The 21371-nt window shown below is 45.0% G+C and overlaps 1 protein-coding gene across 1 annotated transcript in view; it reads right to left on the bottom strand.

The window, feature by feature from the left end:
- The window catches only part of Top3alpha (topoisomerase 3-alpha), a 58293-nt gene that overhangs the window by 4705 nt on the left and 32217 nt on the right, over positions 1 to 21371 (bottom strand). The window contains exons 14-17 of the mRNA XM_084587806.1: positions 19324 to 19393; positions 18321 to 18349; positions 18071 to 18129; positions 16042 to 16108 (exon numbers count right to left, since the gene is read on the bottom strand). Of these exons, the coding sequence (XP_084443932.1) occupies positions 16042 to 16108; positions 18071 to 18129; positions 18321 to 18349; positions 19324 to 19393 (225 nt within the window). The remainder of the gene's footprint in view (positions 1 to 16041; positions 16109 to 18070; positions 18130 to 18320; positions 18350 to 19323; positions 19394 to 21371) is intronic.

The raw sequence follows: 21371 nt of genomic DNA, 5'->3' as shown, positions 1-21371 counted from the left end.
GACTCTTAAATGTTCTGAGTCATATGACACCTGAAAGTACTGTTTCATGGCACCTCAAAGGTGCTGAGTCAGACTTCAAAAGTGCTGGGGCACAGACCTTAATTGTGCCGAGTCATACTAAACAAAGTGCCATAACACTCAAAAGTGCCGAGTCATGGCACTTAAAAGTGCCAAGTGCAGAGCGAAAGCTTTAGCTGTGGGCAACTGGACATTGCATCAAACCAGCGTTCCCTTGAACACATCAAAGTTCACTGGCATTCTATACAGAACCCACTTGCATGCCCTACTAAAGAGACACCGAAGACGACTAGGAGCTACTAAAGAGCAGCCGATAGGGAACCTGTGCTGCCCAGGGGGCGCGCTTAAAATCAGACACCCAGCGTCGCCTGGTTTCAAAATGAGCAAGCGTATAGTAGGACGGAGCACGCCACTCGTCGTGCCGTGGCTGTGCCCAACGGCGGATTGTGAGTATTTCGTGCATAATGCTTTTATCGCAGATTTACAGGGTAGTCCACTGTTAGGGTGAACAGGAGGGCAGGCTGTTGCACGCCGCTCCACCCGACATGGTCCTCCTAGTGTTCTGAAGAACTTGGAATTTCCTTTTTGATTGACTTAAAGGCGCAACCTGACCTCCTCAGCTGCCTGCTACTTGGCTCGCGCTGCCGCTGCATTATCAAAGCTATCACGCCGCTACGCGCAGGTTTGAAATGGTTCTCGTGCGTTCAGTCTTTCTTTTTTGTTTCTTGCTATATATGGGGCGCTTGCAAAGGTGAGTGTCCCTACGCTGCAATTACACGTGCACTTTCTAGCAAATAAGATTACCTGCATTGAAGCATTGCTAGTGGAGAGTAAATATATCACACCAAAGTGAAACAACCTCCCTGCTATACCAACATTAGGTAGGATTTGGAAATACTGCGCGCGTTAAGCAAATTGAACGCGTGCAGTACTTACCTACTGCCCTTTGAGGAATAGTAATGATTCAACAGCTTCATGATGAGAAAATTTCTCGACCAAAAAGTGCCTCGTGTGTTGCGAAATATAACGCACCATTATTTAGAGCGATGCTGTTCACCGCATCTATAGAGAAACAAAGACCTGTAGTTGCGTTTTGACACTTGCTTGTTTACGACAGCGAACGACTATCAATTGATGGTTTGAAGTGTATTTTGTTCATTCTTCGAAGCGAATAAAACCGAGATCCGCTGCGAATCATCGATCGAAAAGGCTCGCACAGGACAGTAAATAGTTAAATGGCCACAATTGTTCCACTGATAAATTTTGGGCAGAAATTATCGGCGCCCTACAATGAGAGAGCGTGGGGGAGAGTTGCCATATATCTTAGATCTTCTTAGTCTAAACTCGCGCTCTCTATCTTAGGAGACAAGAATGAACTGCATCGAAAGATGGGGTTAGTATCGGTGATGGTTAGTACCAAAAAAAAAATAGCGCGAACATGAAACAACAAAATTGCTATGCTTTGTTCTTTGCACAGAATTGCAAAGAACAGAAAATTGCAGCATGCACCATTTAACGGTGTGATGTGCGTGATCATACATTGGCGCACCCTCCTCCTCCCCCCTCCCCAAGCCACCCTGTGCGCCGACTGCGACTAGAGATCGGCGTATCTAGATTATTTCGTGCCCAAATAAAAGACTAGAGCAATCATGGTGACAGCAGCATACGTGCTATGCAATAATCATTCAGCGCGTGAAGCAACTAGATCGTATAGCATGATATTTCCAATACGCAAGTTGTTCTGAATTGAGCATGAAGACTATCTATAAAATTGTACGTGTGCAAAACAAATATTGTACGAATGTTTTCAGCGATAAGTCAGCCATCAAAATAAAACATCCAACTTAAACTCAAAAAGCGCTTTCTGGGCTCCTGAAGCAATACATCTTTTATTCGAAGCAAATAATGAATGAATTAATTCTCTAATTGGAGAGTTGTTTTCAAGGAAGGCTCACTTACTGACCCATAGGGAAATGTTGAAGGGTCACTAGGGACTTGCGATAGATAAAATCGGGAAGAAGTGTGAAAGCATGCCGGTTAGGGCATTACCTGACTCTTTGCACTTCCGACAATACTGTGTATTCGGTTAATGGGCTAACTCTTTGTTTTTTCATCTTTAGACGATTGCAATATGCACACCAAGATGACTTACTCTCGTCCTTTATTGACTTTGAGTTGCCATTCATCTTGCGACGGCCCACTCAAGTGCACGAGCAACGCTCAACATCTGATGTTCGTGCGTGAACCTCAAGCCCACGCCAGCTCTAAAAGGCGCCCTTCACAACACGTTCTCATAAGATTGTGCAAATGATAAAAGCGAATAAACAGAACTCTATATGTACACTATGACAGGCGAAGCCACGTTATAAAGCGTAATAAGTAGCGCCTCAACAATCCTCCTTACTCATGCAGTCTCCTGAATCCAGCCGAGTTCTACCGCCACTGTGTTTTGTACGATTGCGGTGGAATGGAATACAGAGCAATCTTGTTATCGTAATAGAGCACTTTTTAACGCAGCAGCATGCCTTTGCTTTCGCGATAAATTAGCCGCTCTTCAGCGCCTCTAGCCGCGGCAATCTCAGCCGTCCGACCAGGATAGTGGCGCGACGGCCATTTAGCGGCACTGGCGGTACGCGGAAAACTTCAGCGCAGGTTCCCTATGTACAGGGTTGTCCACTTCTAGCTATAACACGTTCACTGCTTTCAAAGCAACATTGCACCTGACGTAGGCATATATCGATGCAAAGCGATGCAAGCACAGAAGGACCTGGGCGTGTTGCTTCACATGGCCTGCCACTAAGCTATATTGCTTGGCTGAGTCGGACGCAATGACGCTTTGAAAGCAGTGACCGTGTTATAGCTAGAAGTGGACGAGGCTGTACATGCTTTCACATTTCTCCAATGCAGATATCTCTGCAGTGCTCTCAAAGTTTTTCACTGCAACAGGCATGCCGCTTTGATGTTTTCATCCAAAACTGACTCCACATAGATCGATCAACGTTCACTTAAAACTTTTCTTAACCACTAGATTGGTAAAATGCTGCATTTCTTTACAGCTGGCTATGGTTGCCTCATTAGAGCACAATGAAATGATGGTATAGGAACCGGTGAACTGGCTGCATTTGAGTAAATATACAGTTCCACAAACAAGATTAATTTTGGTGGCTAGAATTTCGAAACCACGTTTTGAGCCCTTCTGCGGTGGGGCCAAGCCGCGTCGGCGGTGAACTACACAATATTTTGCAGCCCAAGCAGCTCGCATGTAATTTCTATATATATGTATATATATTTCATGTAAATGATATAATAAATATTAGCATCCATTCACATTATTTATGCAGGTGATATCAGTGTTTTCTTCCATTTGAACAACATTTATGATGGCAAACTTTCGGCAAATATGACACTAATGAAATTACTAGGGTGAAATCAATGCTAGTAAAACAAAACTTCTGCCATTTGCACCTGCGCAAAAATATATTAGTAGGAATTTCAATGTGCAACTACAGTTAAGTTGGAATGCGCATGTGGACCATGTGGCCGGAAAATTGGTAAAAGCTACTGGTTTGCTTTGTCAATTCATGTATATGCTTCCTTTAAAATTAAACTTATGCTTTACAATTTATTATTTCTCCCTTCCCTCACATTAATTATTGCAACCTTATCTAGACTGGCACAACCCAAGGTAACATAAACAAATTGCTCCTACTACAGAAGAAAGCCATTTGTCGCATAGCAAATGCCCCCTATATGCCCATACAAATGAACTATTTTCCTCTTTTAATGTGTTTCCTTTACAGCAAGTCCATAAATTAAACCTCATTACTAAATGCAAAGAAGCTATAAGACAAAACAATAACATTTTCACTAACCTGTGTAATCTTGAAAGAACATTACAAACACCATATCTAAATAGAAGAGGATTCTGGTTAATTCACTTTTCACGTAAAACCATGGCCTATGCAGACTACAGTATCACATGCTGAAGTACCTTAATCCGTTAGAAGAAAGTAGTACCAACACACATAGCATCTCGAAGTAAAAATGGAAAGAACACCTCATATTACAAAGCATGTAAATCTGCCATTTTTATAATTTTCAGTGAATAACAAACAATATATTGCGTACAAAATGTACATAATGTTCTGTACTTTTGTTTTTTAATGTTCTGTACTTTTGTTTTTTGTATTATTGTTGTTAATCTGATTCTCCTGACTCGTGCATGGTTACGCAATGCTGTGTTTTTGTGCATGTCTGTGTGATTTGGTGGTATCGTAAATTTTGATCTGTACCCAAGTGCCTGATTTTTGCTGTCAAGACAGGGGCAGGGACCTCATCCAACTACTAGTACAGTAGCTTTCTGTTCCTGTCCTAGTATTTTTTGTGTAAAAAAAGAATGCTGAATAAATGATTTGGATTTACACAGACCAATCTACCTCCGCAAATCGATTCACCGTCTGTGTCCGAGTTGCATACCGAGTGAGCCCGATGAGCTCGAGAAAAGAAGGCATTATCGGAACATGGAGTGGGTACTACACATCTTTTCACAAACTCCAAACAAGATTGGATTTAAAGGGAACTATACAGTGGACAGGGGGGAGAGGGGAGGATCAGGAGGTTGAGAAAACAAGTAAAGATAACTCCCGGAATATTTAATGATGCACTATCTACGTCTGTCCCCTTAAAGCTTACCGACTCCTTGTCCTTCATTACGTAGGCTAAGTTCTGTGTGCGCCGCCACTTAGACATACGACCATGCTGTGAGAAAGATAGTCATAGTCAGCTATACAAGCATACTGAAATTGCTCTCTCGTCAGGGACAAGCATCGATTAGAGTAACGTAAAACAGCTGGATGTACTATTGAAAGCTCCAGCCCAAGTTCAGTTATGGTCTGCAGTGGCACACCTAAAAACTCAAACCACGATTCTGACATGATCGTGCAACATTAAATTAGTAATTACAAGGTAAGGTTACGATTACCGAAGTCCTTTGTGAAATGGTTCAAACAATTTTTTTTTTCTAGTGCTGTTTTTTTTATCCACAAAGTTCTCCAGGGCGTACCTTCTGCTTCTCTCGGGACACGACAGAAATGACAATGCACAGGCTGTCCAGAGCATATAAAATCTGTAATGCAAGCGAAACTTTTTTAATGTTCGCTTTCTAATTTTTGTTATTCACACGACAGCACATGGACAGCCCACGATCAGTCGAGAACAGAGATACTGTTTTATAATGCACAAGGAACAGAAAAATGAGTGCGGACCTGAACCTGACCTGATGCTGGACGGCTGGTGCTGAACTGAAGGTTTCTCACACAGGCTGCTAGGCGGGAACGAAACGGCAAACGTCTTTCAAATGAGGGCCTCCAGCCAATGTCGGCAATTTCTAATGACATCGTGGTTCTGCCTGCTAGCGTGACATCGCACGGTGTAGCAGATGCAAAGGATTAACCATGGCTTAACTGGATCAAGCACGATGTAATGAAAATCGACCATTGGCTTGAGGGCTTCCTTTGAAGGAGATCTGCCGCTTCGTTCTTGAGATGTATTTGACTATAGGCCTCCCACTACTATGGTGCTGGATCATATGCTAAGACCCTTTCGGGCACATTTTTACAGCACATGCCAGCTTTGTTGCTGAGAAAAAGTTCTGTTGTTGGCAGCATAGTGCAGTGGATCTCGTTTAGTGAAAGTTAGCTGCGCTTTCCTTGGTGCCACTGAACTGCTGCCCAATGGAATGCGCTCTGGCACTAAGTGGTTTCTTCCAATTTTCGAACGGTGAAAAAGGGACAAAAAGTGTATTTACAAGGTCTGTGGCTAAAGGTATATCGGATGGACCCGGAAAATTTTTTTCAATGGGTGAGTCTGTTGGCAAATGCCCCGACGTGTCATATAACTCCTGTGGGTTCGTTATCAAGGGTAACCGGTGTTTCACGATCCAGCCACTACAGGTCGTAACAAGACAAATTCAAGTCAGCATAATTGCCTAAGTGCAAGTCGCATGGTAGCTAGCTCTATTGTTCTCCCGTATCTACCCACTGCCCAAGATGGAGCAATAACTGATGTTTATTCCAAGCCATTGTTTGTGCTGCTAAGTGCATGGCAAGGACCTGATGCGATGCCATTTCTGCCGTATATGTGGTACCATCAGGGAGGTGTCATCAAAAAAAGCGATTTTTTGGATCCACCACCCCAGACAATGGCGATGCTGTGTTCCGATTTCACCCTGTCTCCCCAGCGCCTCTGTTTACTGCTGTGTTTATGGTTATTTCCCATCTGATATTGTACTCAGTTCTTTTCATTCCACTGTTTTTGTTTTTTCCTGACTGCGCTTGGTCTCTCTCAAGCACAACGATTGCTTGTTTGCATCGAGCACGCGGGATGCGGAAAAAAAATAAACAACATAATTTATTTGTTTAACTTCTGGACCCAACTGGAGTTACAAAAGCAGTATACACGCATGCCCAAAACTGGCGTCTTAAGGCAGGTCTCCAGACATGGCTCGTGTTGTAGAGAGCATGAAGCCTTCCCGCCAAGCAAAAAAATTTTTTTTTTTCCTACTACTTCTAATGATAGCTTCCAGATGTTCTCGGCGCTCGCTTCTAGGAATCTCAGTTTGCCATAGACGTACAACATTGAGAACCAAGCACATTGCAGCAGTGCAAGCTTGCTGGCTTGCCACGCATTCATGGCTCTCCACAAGAACCAAGAGAAAATGCCCTTTAAAACTAACAACTAGGTTTACTGTTGCATTTATGGGTGCTACAATAGTTGAATAATGCATGTAAGCAACCAAAAATCTAGTTTTACCGGTTTCCCTTAAAATTATACCAGAGTGAAAGGAGGCAGCGCTGGATCCCTCCAAGCACTCTTCAGTGTGCAAGCAACTACATATAACAAAACCGATTACACATGCAGTGAAGAAACGAGCTGAAAAGAGACTGAACAACACTTCCAAGCTGATGTCGCACATGATGCTTTTTATTTGGGAAGCAGATTTTCCTAAAATGTTCCAGGGCCCCTCTGCAGTGTATATAGTCCTTTGCACATTCAATCTGTAGATGCGTTTGCATTCATAGTATTTCTGACCGTGCACCAAGCAATTATTTTTAGACTGCGCCTCACCATTCTCGATGGTCCAAAACCCACAGAACAGCATGCGCTGAGAAAATTGCTCAGCATACCTGCTTCTCCACACACAGCACTGTTACCAGTTTCATGCACTACTCGATTCGACCTGCCGAGTGGGCGAGCGACAAAGAAGCACGTCTGACCCGATGCCTCAGGGCAAGTCTCCAGATACAACCTGAGCTCTTTCCGTACTGTGAGAAGTTTGTTTGTTTCTTTTTTTCTTTCTTTGCTAACGTCTTTCCATTCACCAACGGTACCCAGCTGTCCTCGGTGCTCACTTCTGGGGAATCTGCCGCCTATACACATTGCTACTGGAAGGAAGCCATGCTGCAACGCACACTTGCTTGCTTATGTTTTTATTTATCTCGTTACAATCAAAGTGCCATATTGCTCGAGCAGGTGCCGAACCAAACTTAGAAAAAAAAATAATAAAAACGAAAAACTGCCAGCAGAAGCGCTCGCGCATGGACAATGCACTGCACCCTGCACACAGCAAGGATCTGTGGGTACCGAGCATACTTGTGTTTAAAAGCATTCTTAAATGAATTAAGAGGTAAGGTGGTCACGCTTGTTCTATCGTTCTGCTGAAGTCCCAGGTGAATCCGACTGCGACTGAGAAATTGATAGCTTTCATATTCGTGCAACTATCAGGATCTATTGCTTCTCGCCGAGTAAACACCACCACATAAAGAGGGATGCAAAATAGTTATGCATTTATGATACTAAGTGCTATTCTATTTCACTTCACAGGCTGATGTGTTATCTTTACTAGTCAGAAACAATGGGTTCGTGGTCAAAAAATAAAACACTAGCCCTTAGCTGAATATCAACATTACTAGGCTGACAATGGTGCCTATTTATTCTGTTTGGTTTGTTTTGGTTTATGCGAATGAACGTCCCAAAGTGACTAAGGCTATTAGGGATAATTTTGCCTACCCGGAGAATGTGTACTGTACTGACATCAGAGAGTACATGGGCACCTTGCGTTTCACCTCTGTTAAAATGTGGCTGCCACAGCAGAGATAAAATATGCATTCTCGAGATCAGCAGTCAAGCAACCTACCTATGACAGCGGGGTCTCAGTTTGACCATGTGATATCTGTGGTGACATCTAGGTGCAAATATGAATGTGTAACCGCCTCACATGTACCTTCAAAACCAATTGACACTGTAAAAAAAAAAATACCCGAGCAGCTTCATAATGTGCACAGAGAGCACAAAATGGCCGGCTTAAATCGCCTGGCAGTATTCTGCCTGGCAGCAGCCTTCAAGCCTACTAATGTGCCAGTACACCTGTCGGATCCCAACCATACCTGATGAGAATACACGGTCACACAGCAGTGCATGCATTCAGTTGTACGCAGTAGGATGCAGCGGTAGCGACCTGTTCGTTTTGCTTTAACACAGCATTCAGCACCATTGTTGCTGTATTCAAGACGCTGCTGGGCAGAGAATCTGGAGTGTTAAGTACGGATGGAGGGTATCATGACCCAACAAAGACGTCCTCAATATTGTCACAGAAGCCAGTGAAACTGGTTCAGCAGATTTACTTAGAACTAAGTAAAAGCACCGGCAAGATCAGGCACGGAACCGACTGGCGGGCGAGCACCGAGAGCGAAGAAGACGAACGCGTGCCAGTCTCCCAAGCTCGCCACATGGCGGCGCCAGTACGATAACATTGCGGCATTGCCCCTCCCGGTGGAAAAGGCATCGTCCCGATGCTGAGTGGCGAGGTCGAGGATAACCATAGTCGGCGAGGATGCGCGTTCACATCAAGTAGTTAAAGGAAGCAAAGAAAAAAAAAACACATGTAGCTTGACCTAGTGGGAGTAGAAGGGCTTCATCCTGGTGACATGTACGACTTCCGATTGCGCTTGCCGTCGGGATGAGCGAACAGTTCCTTGCGGGGTCACTTCGTAGGTGACGTCGCTGAGTTTGCATTGTACTTCATACGGGCCGAAGTAGTGGCGCAGAAGCTTCTCGGAGCGACCCCGCTGGCGAACAGGTGTCCACACCCAAACCTGATCGCCAGGGTTGTAAATTACCTCCCTGTGATGAAGGTTATACCGTTGAGCATCTTTAACTTGCTCTGTCCGGACTCTCAGTCTAGCCGGCTGGCGAGCGGCCTCGGCATGCTGGACGAATTGGTCGGCACCGGCAATCGATGGGTGGGCAACATCTGGCAGTAGCATTGCATCCAGCATGGTGACAACTTCGCGACCGTACACCAAACGAAACGGTGTAAAGCGGGTCGTTTCCTGGACTGCGGTGTTATAAGCAAATGTTGCATACGGCAGTATCTGGTTCCAGTTCTTATGATCTTCGCTGACGTACATAGAAAGCATATCGGCGATGGTCTTATTGAGTCGCTCAGTAAGGATATTCGTCTGAGGGTGGTAAGCTGTTGTTCTGCGATGACAAGTGCCACTGAGCCACATCACTTCCTGGGTTAGAGCTGAAGTAAATGCCGTGCCTCTGTCAGTTAAAACGATCGCAGGGGCACCGTGACGAAGGACTAGATTAAAGATGAAAAAGTTCGCAATATCAGTAGACGTGCCGCTGGGAAGAGCTTTCGTCTCACAATAGCGGGTTAGATAATCTGTGGCGACTATAATGTACCTGTTGCCCAATGATGACGTAGGAAATGGCCCGAGCAAGTCCATACCGACTTGGTGAAAAGGTACTCGCGGAGGAACAATAGGCTGCAGCAGGCCGGCCGGCTTGACAGGTGGTATCTTCTGACGTTGGCAATCACGGCACGTCCTAACAGTACCCACTGCGTAGATCAAGCGATGAAAAGTATCGGGCGTGACGAAGTCGGTCGAACGAGTCATCGATTCGAGGCAATGGGTAGACGTCCTTTTTCGTAATTTTGTTAAGCCTCCTATAGTCGACGCAGAATCTGAGTGCTCCGTCCTTTTTAGCGACCAGCACAACTGGTGAGGCCCATGGACTTGTGGACGGCTGGATCACATCATCGTGGAGCATTTCATCAACTTGCGCCCGAATAGCCTCTCGTTCTTTCGGCAATACTCGGTAGGGGTGTTGGCGGATAGGGCGCTCGGTGGGATCAACTATAATTCGATGTTTGGTTACTGACGTCTGTTTCACTTTGGAAGTGACGGCAAAGCAGTCACGGTAAGTGTCCAGAATTGCTTGAAGGCGGCGTTTCTGGGTAAGAGACAAAGCTGGATTCACGTCAGTTTGAACAGTATGTCCAGTGCTCTTGGGAGGGTTCTCGTTGGCCAGCGAAAGGGCACAATGGGCGGATGGCGCACTGACTTCGTCAAAATAAGCGATAGCTGTACCTTGCGGTAAATGGCGGTATTCGGCACTAAAGTTCGTTAAAAGTAGCTCAGTTCGTTTATTTCTCAAGGCAAAGATCCCCTGAGCGACGCAGACTTGCAGGCTCAACAATAAATTCACATTCGTTTCCGTGAGGCCTTGCAAGGCGGGGGGGGTTGTCGCACTGCATTGTAACAAACAAGCTAGTGCGTGGAGGTAGAGTGACATGGTCGTCGCACACTCGGAAAACTGGCCTGTCTGTGTAGTCGTCGCTGTGCTGTCTGTACTCGTCGGAAATTGCGCGGTGAGTGGAAAAAGTCACCATGAAGTCACGGAGGTCGATGATTGCGTCGTTTTCTCTAAGAAAATCAAGGCCGAGAATCAGGTCCTTGGAGCACTCTGCTAGCACAACAAAGCAACACGAGAAAGTTACGTGGTGAATCTCGACGCGAGCGGTGCACACTCCGAGCAGTGTTACCACATGCCCTCCGGCTGTCCTTATCGGGGCTCTGTGCCAAGGAGTCAGGACTTTTCGCAGAATGGTAGCAAGGCCATGACTCATAACGCAAAAATCAGCGCCGGTATCTACAAGGGCAGTCGTGTTGTGGTTATCAACGACGATCGGTATCTCGGCGGAATGTAGCTCACCGTCGACAAAGTGCGGCGTGTCAGGGATCGTCGGGCTGACGGGTCGTTCGTTGCGTCGAATTACGGCGTGGAAGGTAAGCTTCTGTGATCAACGGGAGGTCGTCGGACTCGTTGGTCATGCGGTGCGTCGATTGGGGGCGTCGGAGGAAAGCTTCGGCGATCGTCGAAAAGTGGTCGGACTGTTGGTCGGAGCGAAGGGTCGGAGGTCGGTCTGTGTGATCAAATCGGTCAGCGGAGGATGTTGGTCGTAGTGTCCATCGACGGCGGCCCTACCCCCAAGGGTCACCGTCTTCAGTTTTCCCGGTGCGGACTTGGGGACTGCCTGAGGGAAGAACGGCGGCTGGTTGAAAACTGTCTCGGCGGTGGTGACCTGGACTGGCGTCGCTGGAGGGACGCAGGTGGGACGTGGTCGCTGAGGTATTGGTCGATGTCCCGAGGTCGTTCGCCATAGCGCGGCCGAGGAGCATCCAGGGAAAATCCGCGCAAGCCCATCCGACGGTACGGGCAGTGGCGCAGAACGTGACCGGCTTTGCCGCAGTGAAAGCACAAAGGCAGATTGTTCGGCGTGCACCACGCGTGTGCTTTGCGAACGGGTGGTCGAGCTTCAGGCACACCAGTCGAAACTGGATATTGGAGTGGAGGACGAGCGGGAGGAGCAGGGTTGCAGGGTGCCAATGGTTCAGGCGCAGGGGTACGCAACACGTCGCTGTACGTCATGATCTGTGGCGCAGGCGGCTGGGGTGACAGTACTGATGGCACTGCTTGGCGGAGCTCTTCGCGCACAATATCCGAGATGCCTCCAACACGTGGATGTTGTTCGAGAGAGGGCAGCTTTTGCAGCTCTTCGCGCACGATGCTTCAGATAAGTTCGCGAAGGGCTTCCCTGTCGTTTCCGGCCATTGGCAAGCGGAAGTCTACGGCAGCGATGTTCGAAGAGCGATCAAAATGTACAAATCGCTGATTCAAGGCACGCTCGATGCTTGTTGCTTCTTTCGTAAAATCAGCAACAGTACGTGGAGGGTCATGTACAAGGCCAACGAACAGCTGCTCCTTGACGCCTTGCATAAGGTAGCGCACCTTCTTTACCTCCGACATGGACGGATCCGCCCGGTTGAAAAGGCGAGTCATTTCTTCCACAAACATGGCGATGCTTTCATTAGGCCGCTGTGCTCGGGACTGTAGAGCGAGTTCGGCCATCTCTTTTCTTGCATCGTTGCCGAATGTTGCGAGCAGCTGCCGCCGGAAATCCTACCAGGTGGAAATGGTAGCCTCATGGTTTTCGAACCACATTTTGGCGGCGTCTTCTAGTACGAAATAAACATTCTCCAATTTTCGCTCCTCGTCCCATGCATTAAACACAGCGACCCGGTCCGAGCTGGTCAGCCAGTCCTCAACGTCTTCGAACTTGTCACCATGAAACGGCGTGGGCATACGTGGAGTATGGCAGATCAGCTGCTGGGCACTCACGGGAAGCTGAGTGGTCTGAATTGCTGCTGTAGTCATTGTGGTTCGTGGCGGGGAAACAAGAGGACCACACTCGGGTGCTAAGCCTCTCAAGCGACGGCTCGCCTTGTGCACAGGTGTCGTGTCCACGGTGTGTAGATGGGCGTAGGGGGCAGCCAGAGGCTCTTCGTACATGGGATCTACCCAGAAGCTCCACCAAAAATGTCACAGAAGCCAGTGAAACTGGTTCAGCAGATTTACTTAGAGCTAAGTAAAAGCACCAGCAAGATCAGGCACGGAACCGACTGGCGGGCGAGCACCGAGAGCGAAAAAGACGAGCGCGTGCCAGTCTCCCGAGCTCGCCACATGGCGGCGCCAGTACGATAACATTGCGGCAATATGGACATTATGACCTCCACTGCAGCATAACATGACTAAGTGTTCACATTTCTTTTGCAGCAAACAAGTAAATAGGAGTATACTGAAGCCGTGAAACAAGAAGAAGTCACCAGGAATGTGTGCCGTGTACGTGCAGCATGTAAACATTGTTGGTTAACAGACAAGTCCACACTAAAGCAGGTTTCACCAGTGCTATGCAGCAACATGGTGATTTTACTCGACCTCGCAGCCATTAGATGAGAAGCTATTGAACTCCACCCGAGGTAACCATAATAAATGCATTAGACCATTCTGCGCACGTTGTGACACATTGAAGTATACTCATTTTTTCCTAAGGCAATAGAAATATGGAATGTGTTACTAAGTGAAATTGTTAACACTGCAAACACTGATTTATTTTTCCAAAAAACAGCATGTTTTTCACACAATAAAATGAGGTTATTAGACAGTGCCGGTCATTGCCAGTTAGATTATGTTTTGGTTTTTTTTTATGCTGTTGTTATGCATGTTTGAAGTATGAGCCTGGAGAAGGCTTACAGTATTAACAAATAAATAATAAATAAAATACAATGGCGGCCGTCTATAAAGTAGTTCTTCTAGGAGTTTTTTTCCTATGAAAACAACAAAAGAATGTAAGAGTATTGAAAAAAAAAAAAAAAGAAAACCATAAATATATGCTGCAAAGGGACATTGTAGTTAGGTGTTAAAAAAAAGTTCTAAAATGGGGAATGAAATAAAGTATACCTGAATAATCTAGGTGGTGTAGCTGCTGAGAAAGTGAGTTTTAAAAATGCTTCAAAATGAATGGGAGGTATAAAGCCTACTCTGAACCTGCAAAGGGTACCTGAAATGATCTGTACACTAAGGGTAAGAAAAGCAAAAGACTGACTGGTATTGAACCACCCATCATTCTCCCTGAAAAATTTTTGATCTAGATTTGTTTTATATTTAGCCCTAAATATAGAAGGTTAAAAATGGTCACGTCTCTTTTCAGTTCCAGCTCATACACAGATTAAAATTACAAGCTGAAACCTTGCTCTGCCCATTTGTCTCTCTTTTTTTTTTTTCCCCACTCGCTTTAGCGGGCAGAAGAACAGATGAAAGACTGGGAGGGATCTATACAGGCTCATTTCCAGTTGACTGAGCCTCTACCTCTAAAGTCCACGAATGTCCTTGCTATTTTTGACAAGCAAATCGTAACCTTCTTATGACTGACATCAAAAAGGCAAAGTCGCCATAAGGCAAGATCGAGTGAAAGATTGGTACCGCCGGTTGTCGTGAGGTGAAGAAATGGGAATTTTAAAAATTATTTGGAACTTGTAGGCTCATGTTTAAAGACATGTACGTGGCATACACATTCAATAGCATTTTCTCTTTTCTCTTTATAATGCATGCAATTACAGCCACATTAAAAAGTTTTTCCTAGGACCTCTACGAGGAATACAAAGCAAATTGAGTGTCCTAGAGTGTGCTACCACAGTGTAATACAGTGAGTGAGAATATTTCCTCAAAGAATCTGGCCACAGGATGGTTTTGCAAGGCAATAAGAACTGCCTTATCAAGCAGCTGATACAAGCATTGCTAAGCAGAGTGACAGTTAATCCCAAATTAACAACGAATGAAAAGTGCAATCAACAGTTGCAAAGATAAAGAATGTTTCAAAACAGGCTTTGCAGCATGCCAAGATCCAATCTGTAGCATCTTCCCCATGTTTTTAGCAACAGTAAAATGCTGTCAACGAAGGCAGAAATGACAACAAGATGTAAAAGTGCCTCTCAACTAGCAGCGCAGATAGTACTTCAGTACAGCACAACACAAAAAAACTATAAAATGAAAGAAACTCGGAGGTGTTTGTCGCTGATGATTCAATGGTTTTAGTATTTTTAATAATTATTTATCAACAGAAGAGGAACCACGCAGCAAAAACGCAACCCTTGTAGAGAGCCACCAGACAACTATGTAACTAAATATTCAGCAGAAACATGAAAAACTAAAGTCTAAAGTTTCAAGAATAGAGAAAGAATGCTTTCATATATTCTTATCATAACTGGTGTGCCGCATACAAAGCTGCAAAGGCACTACCAACATATAATCACCGAAATTCTGCGCTCCTAATTCACTTATTCACTTCACTGCTCTGGAACCACTTTCCCCCACCGCATTGTTCATCTGCAGTAAGTGCATAAAAATTGCGGTTGTGCTCAAGTAGTATGTGCCAGATAGAGCCTTCAAGTGTCGCGAGAACATCGCCAAAGGAATATTATTCCAAACGCAAGCACCTCCTCTACAAAAAAAAATGAATTCAAAATGATGTGATTACTCTCCTCAAGCAATGATTATTCCTGCTGCTTAAACACAGCTACAGCCGGTCACTCAAGCAAACATGGCAGTCGTGACCAGACCAGTCATTAAATAATGGTTTCACTTTTTCAATAGGACAGCACCCTCATTAAAATGGTCTATATGTATAAGCTTATGAAGCAGCGTTTGCAATAATTCTGGATACTTACATTTTGCCTTTCCGACCTCATCCTTAAGATGACAAAAAAATATTCACATAGCTCAATGGCGTCGGATGAGCGCATAAAAGAAAGGTACCATAAACTATGGTGAGAAATAACAAAAACGCGAAGGAGGAAAATGAAAAAGTAATGGGTTCAGGATATTTGGCCTGAACACCGAGAGTCCTTTCGTGACATAAAAGACCAAGGCCCATGAGAAGGACATGATGCTTTAATGGCATGTTAAGTAATGGGTGCAGGAAATTATTTCACTGTCATGGCTGAAGACACGGGATTTGTCAGAGACCCAACATGTAAAAAAACGTGGGCTAGTAGACAAGATATGTGAAAAGAATGAGGTTCAGAAATAACCGGAAACACAGCACCTGGCAACAAAGAAAAAGTGCAGCAGCAGTAAGAATGCAGGCTTAGCACAGTGCGATTAGCGACCACAATACTGTACTTCTGGAGGACCCAGCTTTTCTGCTAATGAAACCATACAACTTTTTAAATTGTGCCTCAAATGATTGGTGCTGTGATGGTAAACAAACAGCAGATATATTTCTCTCAAGAGTACACAACTTTACGAAGCATACAGTGAAAGTAGGCCACTAACCTGGAGGGGATGGAGCGCGCTCACCAGTGCCAAGGTACCTCTTGAGGGCTTCACCCAACTTTCTTATCTGTAAGTGAACAAAATAGCCAGAGATCTGACACAATGGGGTGGTGCTGAAAACATGAGCCTGGATGATAAGAGGATCTGACCAGGCTTGAGAATTGAAATAAAAGAGCACAGTGCACAGAACGAAGGGCCAGCTATAAATGGACAACTATCTGCAACATACAGTCGAACCCGGATATATCGAACTCGAAGGGGATCGCGAAAAAGTTCGATATATCGATAATTCGATATACAAAAATTGGCTTGTGACGGCACTTACGATGCGAAAAAACGATACCGTATTTGCCGCGTAATCAACCCACTCGCATAATGAACCTACTCTCCACTTTTGCACCCGAGAAAAAAAAAAGCGTTAAGGCCAGCTCGCTTACATGCAAGTGATTGAGCGATCTCAGCGACGAGCGGCAGCGACAGAGCGAAAAATTTCCAACTTGTTGGAACTGCATCCCGCTGGCCGCTCGAGCCACCGCGGCAGCTCAAAACAAGGTTTCTGTGTCGCTGCGGCAGAAAATCGCGAGCGTTTTCGCTTGCATGTCGATGGCGCGCGTCACTCCGTTTCGGTTGTGGCATTTACGGCTCATTTCTTGGCAGCGTGCCAAGATGTTGCGCAGCGATAACGTCAGGGCGCGTTTATCTTTTTATAGCTCCTTCGGTGGCGGGGAGCGAACTTGGCAGAGCGCCCGTGATGGCGTGATTGCACAAGCCTGGTTCGATTTATCACGCCGCGCTTGGGGAGGGCGTCATGATCGCAGCAGCTGACGGCGTGCTTCCATTGATTCATACATGCAAAGATAAACGGCTCCCGCCAAAAAAAAAAGCCTGTCGCTTCTTAACGTCCGCAGCCGCCATATCTTATGCTACGTCGCGCGTACAGCACAACGATAAGAAAGATTGACTCTCACAAAAAAAAAAAAAAAACAGAGAGAGCTGCCGCTTCTTAACGTCCGCAGGTGCCATAGCCACGTCAGCCGCCGCACGCAGAGGGTTCGCAACACACGCTGGAGAAAGCGTTCCACGTCTGTCTGAAAACGGGCTGAGCTGGCTTGGCGCATGCGTAGCGTGTGCTGAAGGAGAGAGCTCAGCAAAAGAATGGGCACACCCACGCACATGGCTTGCAAACGTCATGTGTTGGCGCGCGGGAAACGATAACTGCAGATGCGCGCACCTTTGGGGAATGGGCGCGGCGCTGTCCAGAACTGTCCCCTCTCATTCCTTCCGCGCGTGGCTTGAAAACGTCACGCGGCAAACGGCCAAGGGTAATGCGATCGTCTTTGGGGAAGGCACACTTTCCAGTGCATGGTGCGGAGTTCGATATATCGAACGACCGGCGAAACTGAGTTCGATATATGACGCGGCTTCCCTATACTTTTACATGGGATTTTCAAGGGGATATTCCGTGAGTTCGATATAACCAAAATTCGATATATCCGGGTTCGATATAACCGGGTTCAACTGTATTTGTTTCTTGCAATAAGCTCATGTGGTCTACAGTACGGTGATAGCTTTGCATTGCTCATGAAAGCAATGTGCCCTACTTTGAATTAGTGCTGCAGCAAATGGCAGCTTGAATACAAAACATCTTGAATACAAAACATGTGACTAATTGTTCAGTCACTATATTTACTACCTGTGCAATAACCAGAGCACATAAATTCTTCTACCAGCAATGCCGAGAAAGCCTACAAGCATTTTCTTCAATGTCTGGTTACTCAAGCTTTTATCCTGATGGGTTGCCACAGAAATTGATACTAAGCAGCTGCTCTGCCTACGGACATCACGAAATGTGATCCCAAATGCATGAATTAAAGAACCCAGCTAGTGGGCTGGGTTCTTTAATTCGTGCATTTGGAATTAAATGCAATTTAATTAAGCTCAGCGGGCAAAGCCTGGTGAGCTTTGTGCTAGCTCACTACCTGGTAAACTTCGTGCTGAAATCAAAAGGCTAAAGGATGATGTAAATTACCTGCCGTTCCGAATCATAGAAGACATCACGGTAGAGGTTCACTTGGCGCCTCAGAACATCTGCAATAAAAAAAAGAAGCGAGCCTCCTGAGTGCCTGGCGACTGCTTTAAGCACTAGGTGTAATAACATTGACAAATACACTGCCAACAACATAGCACGCACAAATGAATATGCAAATCTTTAGCAAGGGCATGTATCTCCCAGAACTCTTTCTTTTTGTATACAGAAGCAAGAAATAAAATCTCCTCACCCTTTGCATTCTTTGTGCCATCACATATCCTGCAGCAAGAAAAACAAAGCATCTGAGTTTCTCCACTGAGGAAACTAAATGTGAGCCCATCTCAGTAACATCTGCTGACAGTGTGCAAAAGCTTTCGTTTAAAAAAATAGTACTTAGAAATGCATTATTGGCAAAGTTAGCAATAAAATGCAAGTTTTCACCTTGTGAAAACTGAAAGAAATTGCTAACCATGCCTTGGTAGAAGCACTGACGGGCAAGTAAAACCATATACACAAACAAGAGCTGTGCAACTATGTCTTCAGAAATAAGAACCATTTCAGCACGATAAGCTAAAATGAATCTTCTGATTACTGTTGATAAGAGGTGTCAAACAATAAATACAGAACTAAAACATGCATGCAAGTAACAAAAAAAAAGCCAAAAGTCAGTGTTATTTAAATTTCCTGAGCCACCTCATGAATAGCCGAAACACTCTTCGAACAGTGAATTAGAGCTGTCTGCTGTATGGCTGCTGCTCTAAGACTGTCTATCTAAAGGCTCTGGAATGCTATGAGAGCAGAAAAAGTCACATAACAAACTTGGCAACTGTTCCGTTTGCAGGCAATGTGGCCGAACAACTACCTTGTACTATCCTGCTCGATCTGACCTGCAAGGGCTACGATCTAGATGCACTTCACTTCAAGAAACAATGCAAGCCCAGCTCTGCTGAAAAGTTAAGGACTGAAATTCAATTCGAAAGAGCGAGGTCTCCTGGAGTGTTCCTACATATTTGATACTGGGTACCATGGTGTATTTGTTCCCTATAAAGTGAAAAATTATATGAAGTAATCGCTGGCTGAGTGAAATTCATTAGGAGTCTCACTGTACACCCTGCGAGAAAGTGTAGCGATGATATAATATACAAGGGATATCATTAACAAAAATAAATCCTGTCACTTTGGGACAGCATTCGTGAAAATAATGAGCAAGCAGTTTCATCTGTATGCTAGGTATGCAGAGAAAAGTTGCTTACTTCTTAAGGTCAGCTTCCAGGTCTGCCCTAAGGTGAGGTTTCGACATTTCAAGTCCCATAGAATCATATCCTGCAAAGCACAACATAACTAAGTGCATATCTTCAAGACATCACAACAATGCCAAGAAGAAAAACATATAACAAAAGCTTTTCTTTAGTCAGCTTCTATATACTCCCCTTCCAAATGGTGGTCCACAAATGTTATGAGTAGGGCTCAAAATTATTGCATCCAAAACAATTTTCTGAAAAATTAAAATTTTTCCGTGGTGCATTCAATGTTTCAGTGTAGGTACACACAGCAACATGAAAAAAAAAAAAAAAAATCTGGTTACTACTCTGCCTAGTAACTTATATAAATCTATGCTAAATGCTTCACCAACAGCATTTCACAACACAGTAAATGCTACGTACATGGCAATATTTACTCACAAACTTTACATGCTTTTACTTTTGCTTTTGACAAGCATAGGACAGCTGAACATCTCTAAACAAAGGCATGGTTTGCTGATGATTTCCACTGAACATGACAGTGCTGTAAGCATGCTATGCCATTAACCGTGATGCGGTAACTATGGCTGCATATTATAACTGAGGCATAGTTGCTAAATGATGACTGAGAAAGTCTCTGCAGAGGGTGTAAGTTTACAGGTGATGAAGCAATGCTTTAAATTAGCATCACAACATATACCTTCTACCATGATTAGGTCCATATGGGTCAAAATTGTACACTGAGAAAGCCATGTAGAGTGGAGCAGATAAATAGTGTCCATGGTGCATACACTATGTAAATCATGAACATGCTGAAAATCAATGTCGCCAGGAAGGCATGGAAGTTACCGTAATCCTTCATATGTCTGACTCAGAAGGGTTCGTCACAACCAATTATTAATAAAATTCTTAAATACTAGCCTGAAAATTAGTAATGTTCATTTGTTTATGCTCACAGCTACTGGCATGGGACTTACACGTTATTCGTAATGCGAGGTGAGACCAGATGTATCTTGAATTATTGCTGCCACATGCAACTATTTCTACTATGTTGTTTGAGATAATTGCAGGTGCTATTCGTGCCTTATCTCGAAAGTTCTGTCAAGCCAAGAACCATATGCCGAGAGCTGTGAATCCCAAACAATAACTGAACTTCACTGTTTCCGGTTGCCCGTGCATTCTTCTCTACGTACTCTCTCCTCTCTCATGGAGAGAGAGATATAGATTGAGTTATATAGCCAGCATAGACTTCGCCGCCTTCACGTTTCAGGTTACGAGTGGTGCACGAATGCTTGGCAGATGGCGTGCGGATGGTGGTAACTACACTTCTTTGCCAGCCTTAGATGAGTATAGACACATACATTTTCTGTTCCTGTATTTTTGCTTTAATCGATCCACAGTGGTCCAAAACAGGGGGACTGCGACCCAAAAAGCCCCAACACAGCTCAATTAATTTATTATCAGTGCATTTATCAGTGCATCAAGGCAATCTGGGTGCGTAAAGCCGTGGCCGCCGCGATCGGCTCCCAAGTCATAGCGACCTCATTCATAGCCTCCGCTATTGGTAATCTAGCTATCGCGGATCGTTCTTCATTCACTTACATAACTATATGTACAGGGACTTGAATATTTGGGGGCTGGGATTTAAAAAATTCCTATGCAAAATCTACTACCCAATTCGAGCCGAAATAACGTTCACAAAGTATCAAAATATCGTCTACGTTATCTGATAAGTGATTCAACATCGGCACTCACCTAGATTTTCCGAAATCGAGGAAAAACTGCGCTCGGTGGCGTGCACAATTTTCGCAGAAGAGAGTCGAAACGCTGCTTTGACATGGTGCGTCATCTGTCGAGCAGTGAGGCAAGCTCCATCCCGGCCGTTGGCGCGCTTGCCTCGCTGCCCGACAGATGACGCACCATGTCAAAATAGCTTTTCGACTCTCTTCTGCGAAAATTGTGCACGCCACCGAGAGCAGTTTTTCCTCCATTTCGGAAAATCTAGGCAAGTGCCGATGTTGAATCACTTATCAGATAACGTAGACGATATTTTGATACTT

Source organism: Amblyomma maculatum, chromosome 1 (genome assembly GCF_055883805.1).
Source record: "Amblyomma maculatum isolate TAMU_Amacu chromosome 1, ASM5588380v1, whole genome shotgun sequence".
Lineage (NCBI taxonomy): Eukaryota > Metazoa > Arthropoda > Arachnida > Ixodida > Ixodidae > Amblyomma > Amblyomma maculatum.
This window is presented reverse-complemented; position numbering and strand designations above follow the sequence as displayed.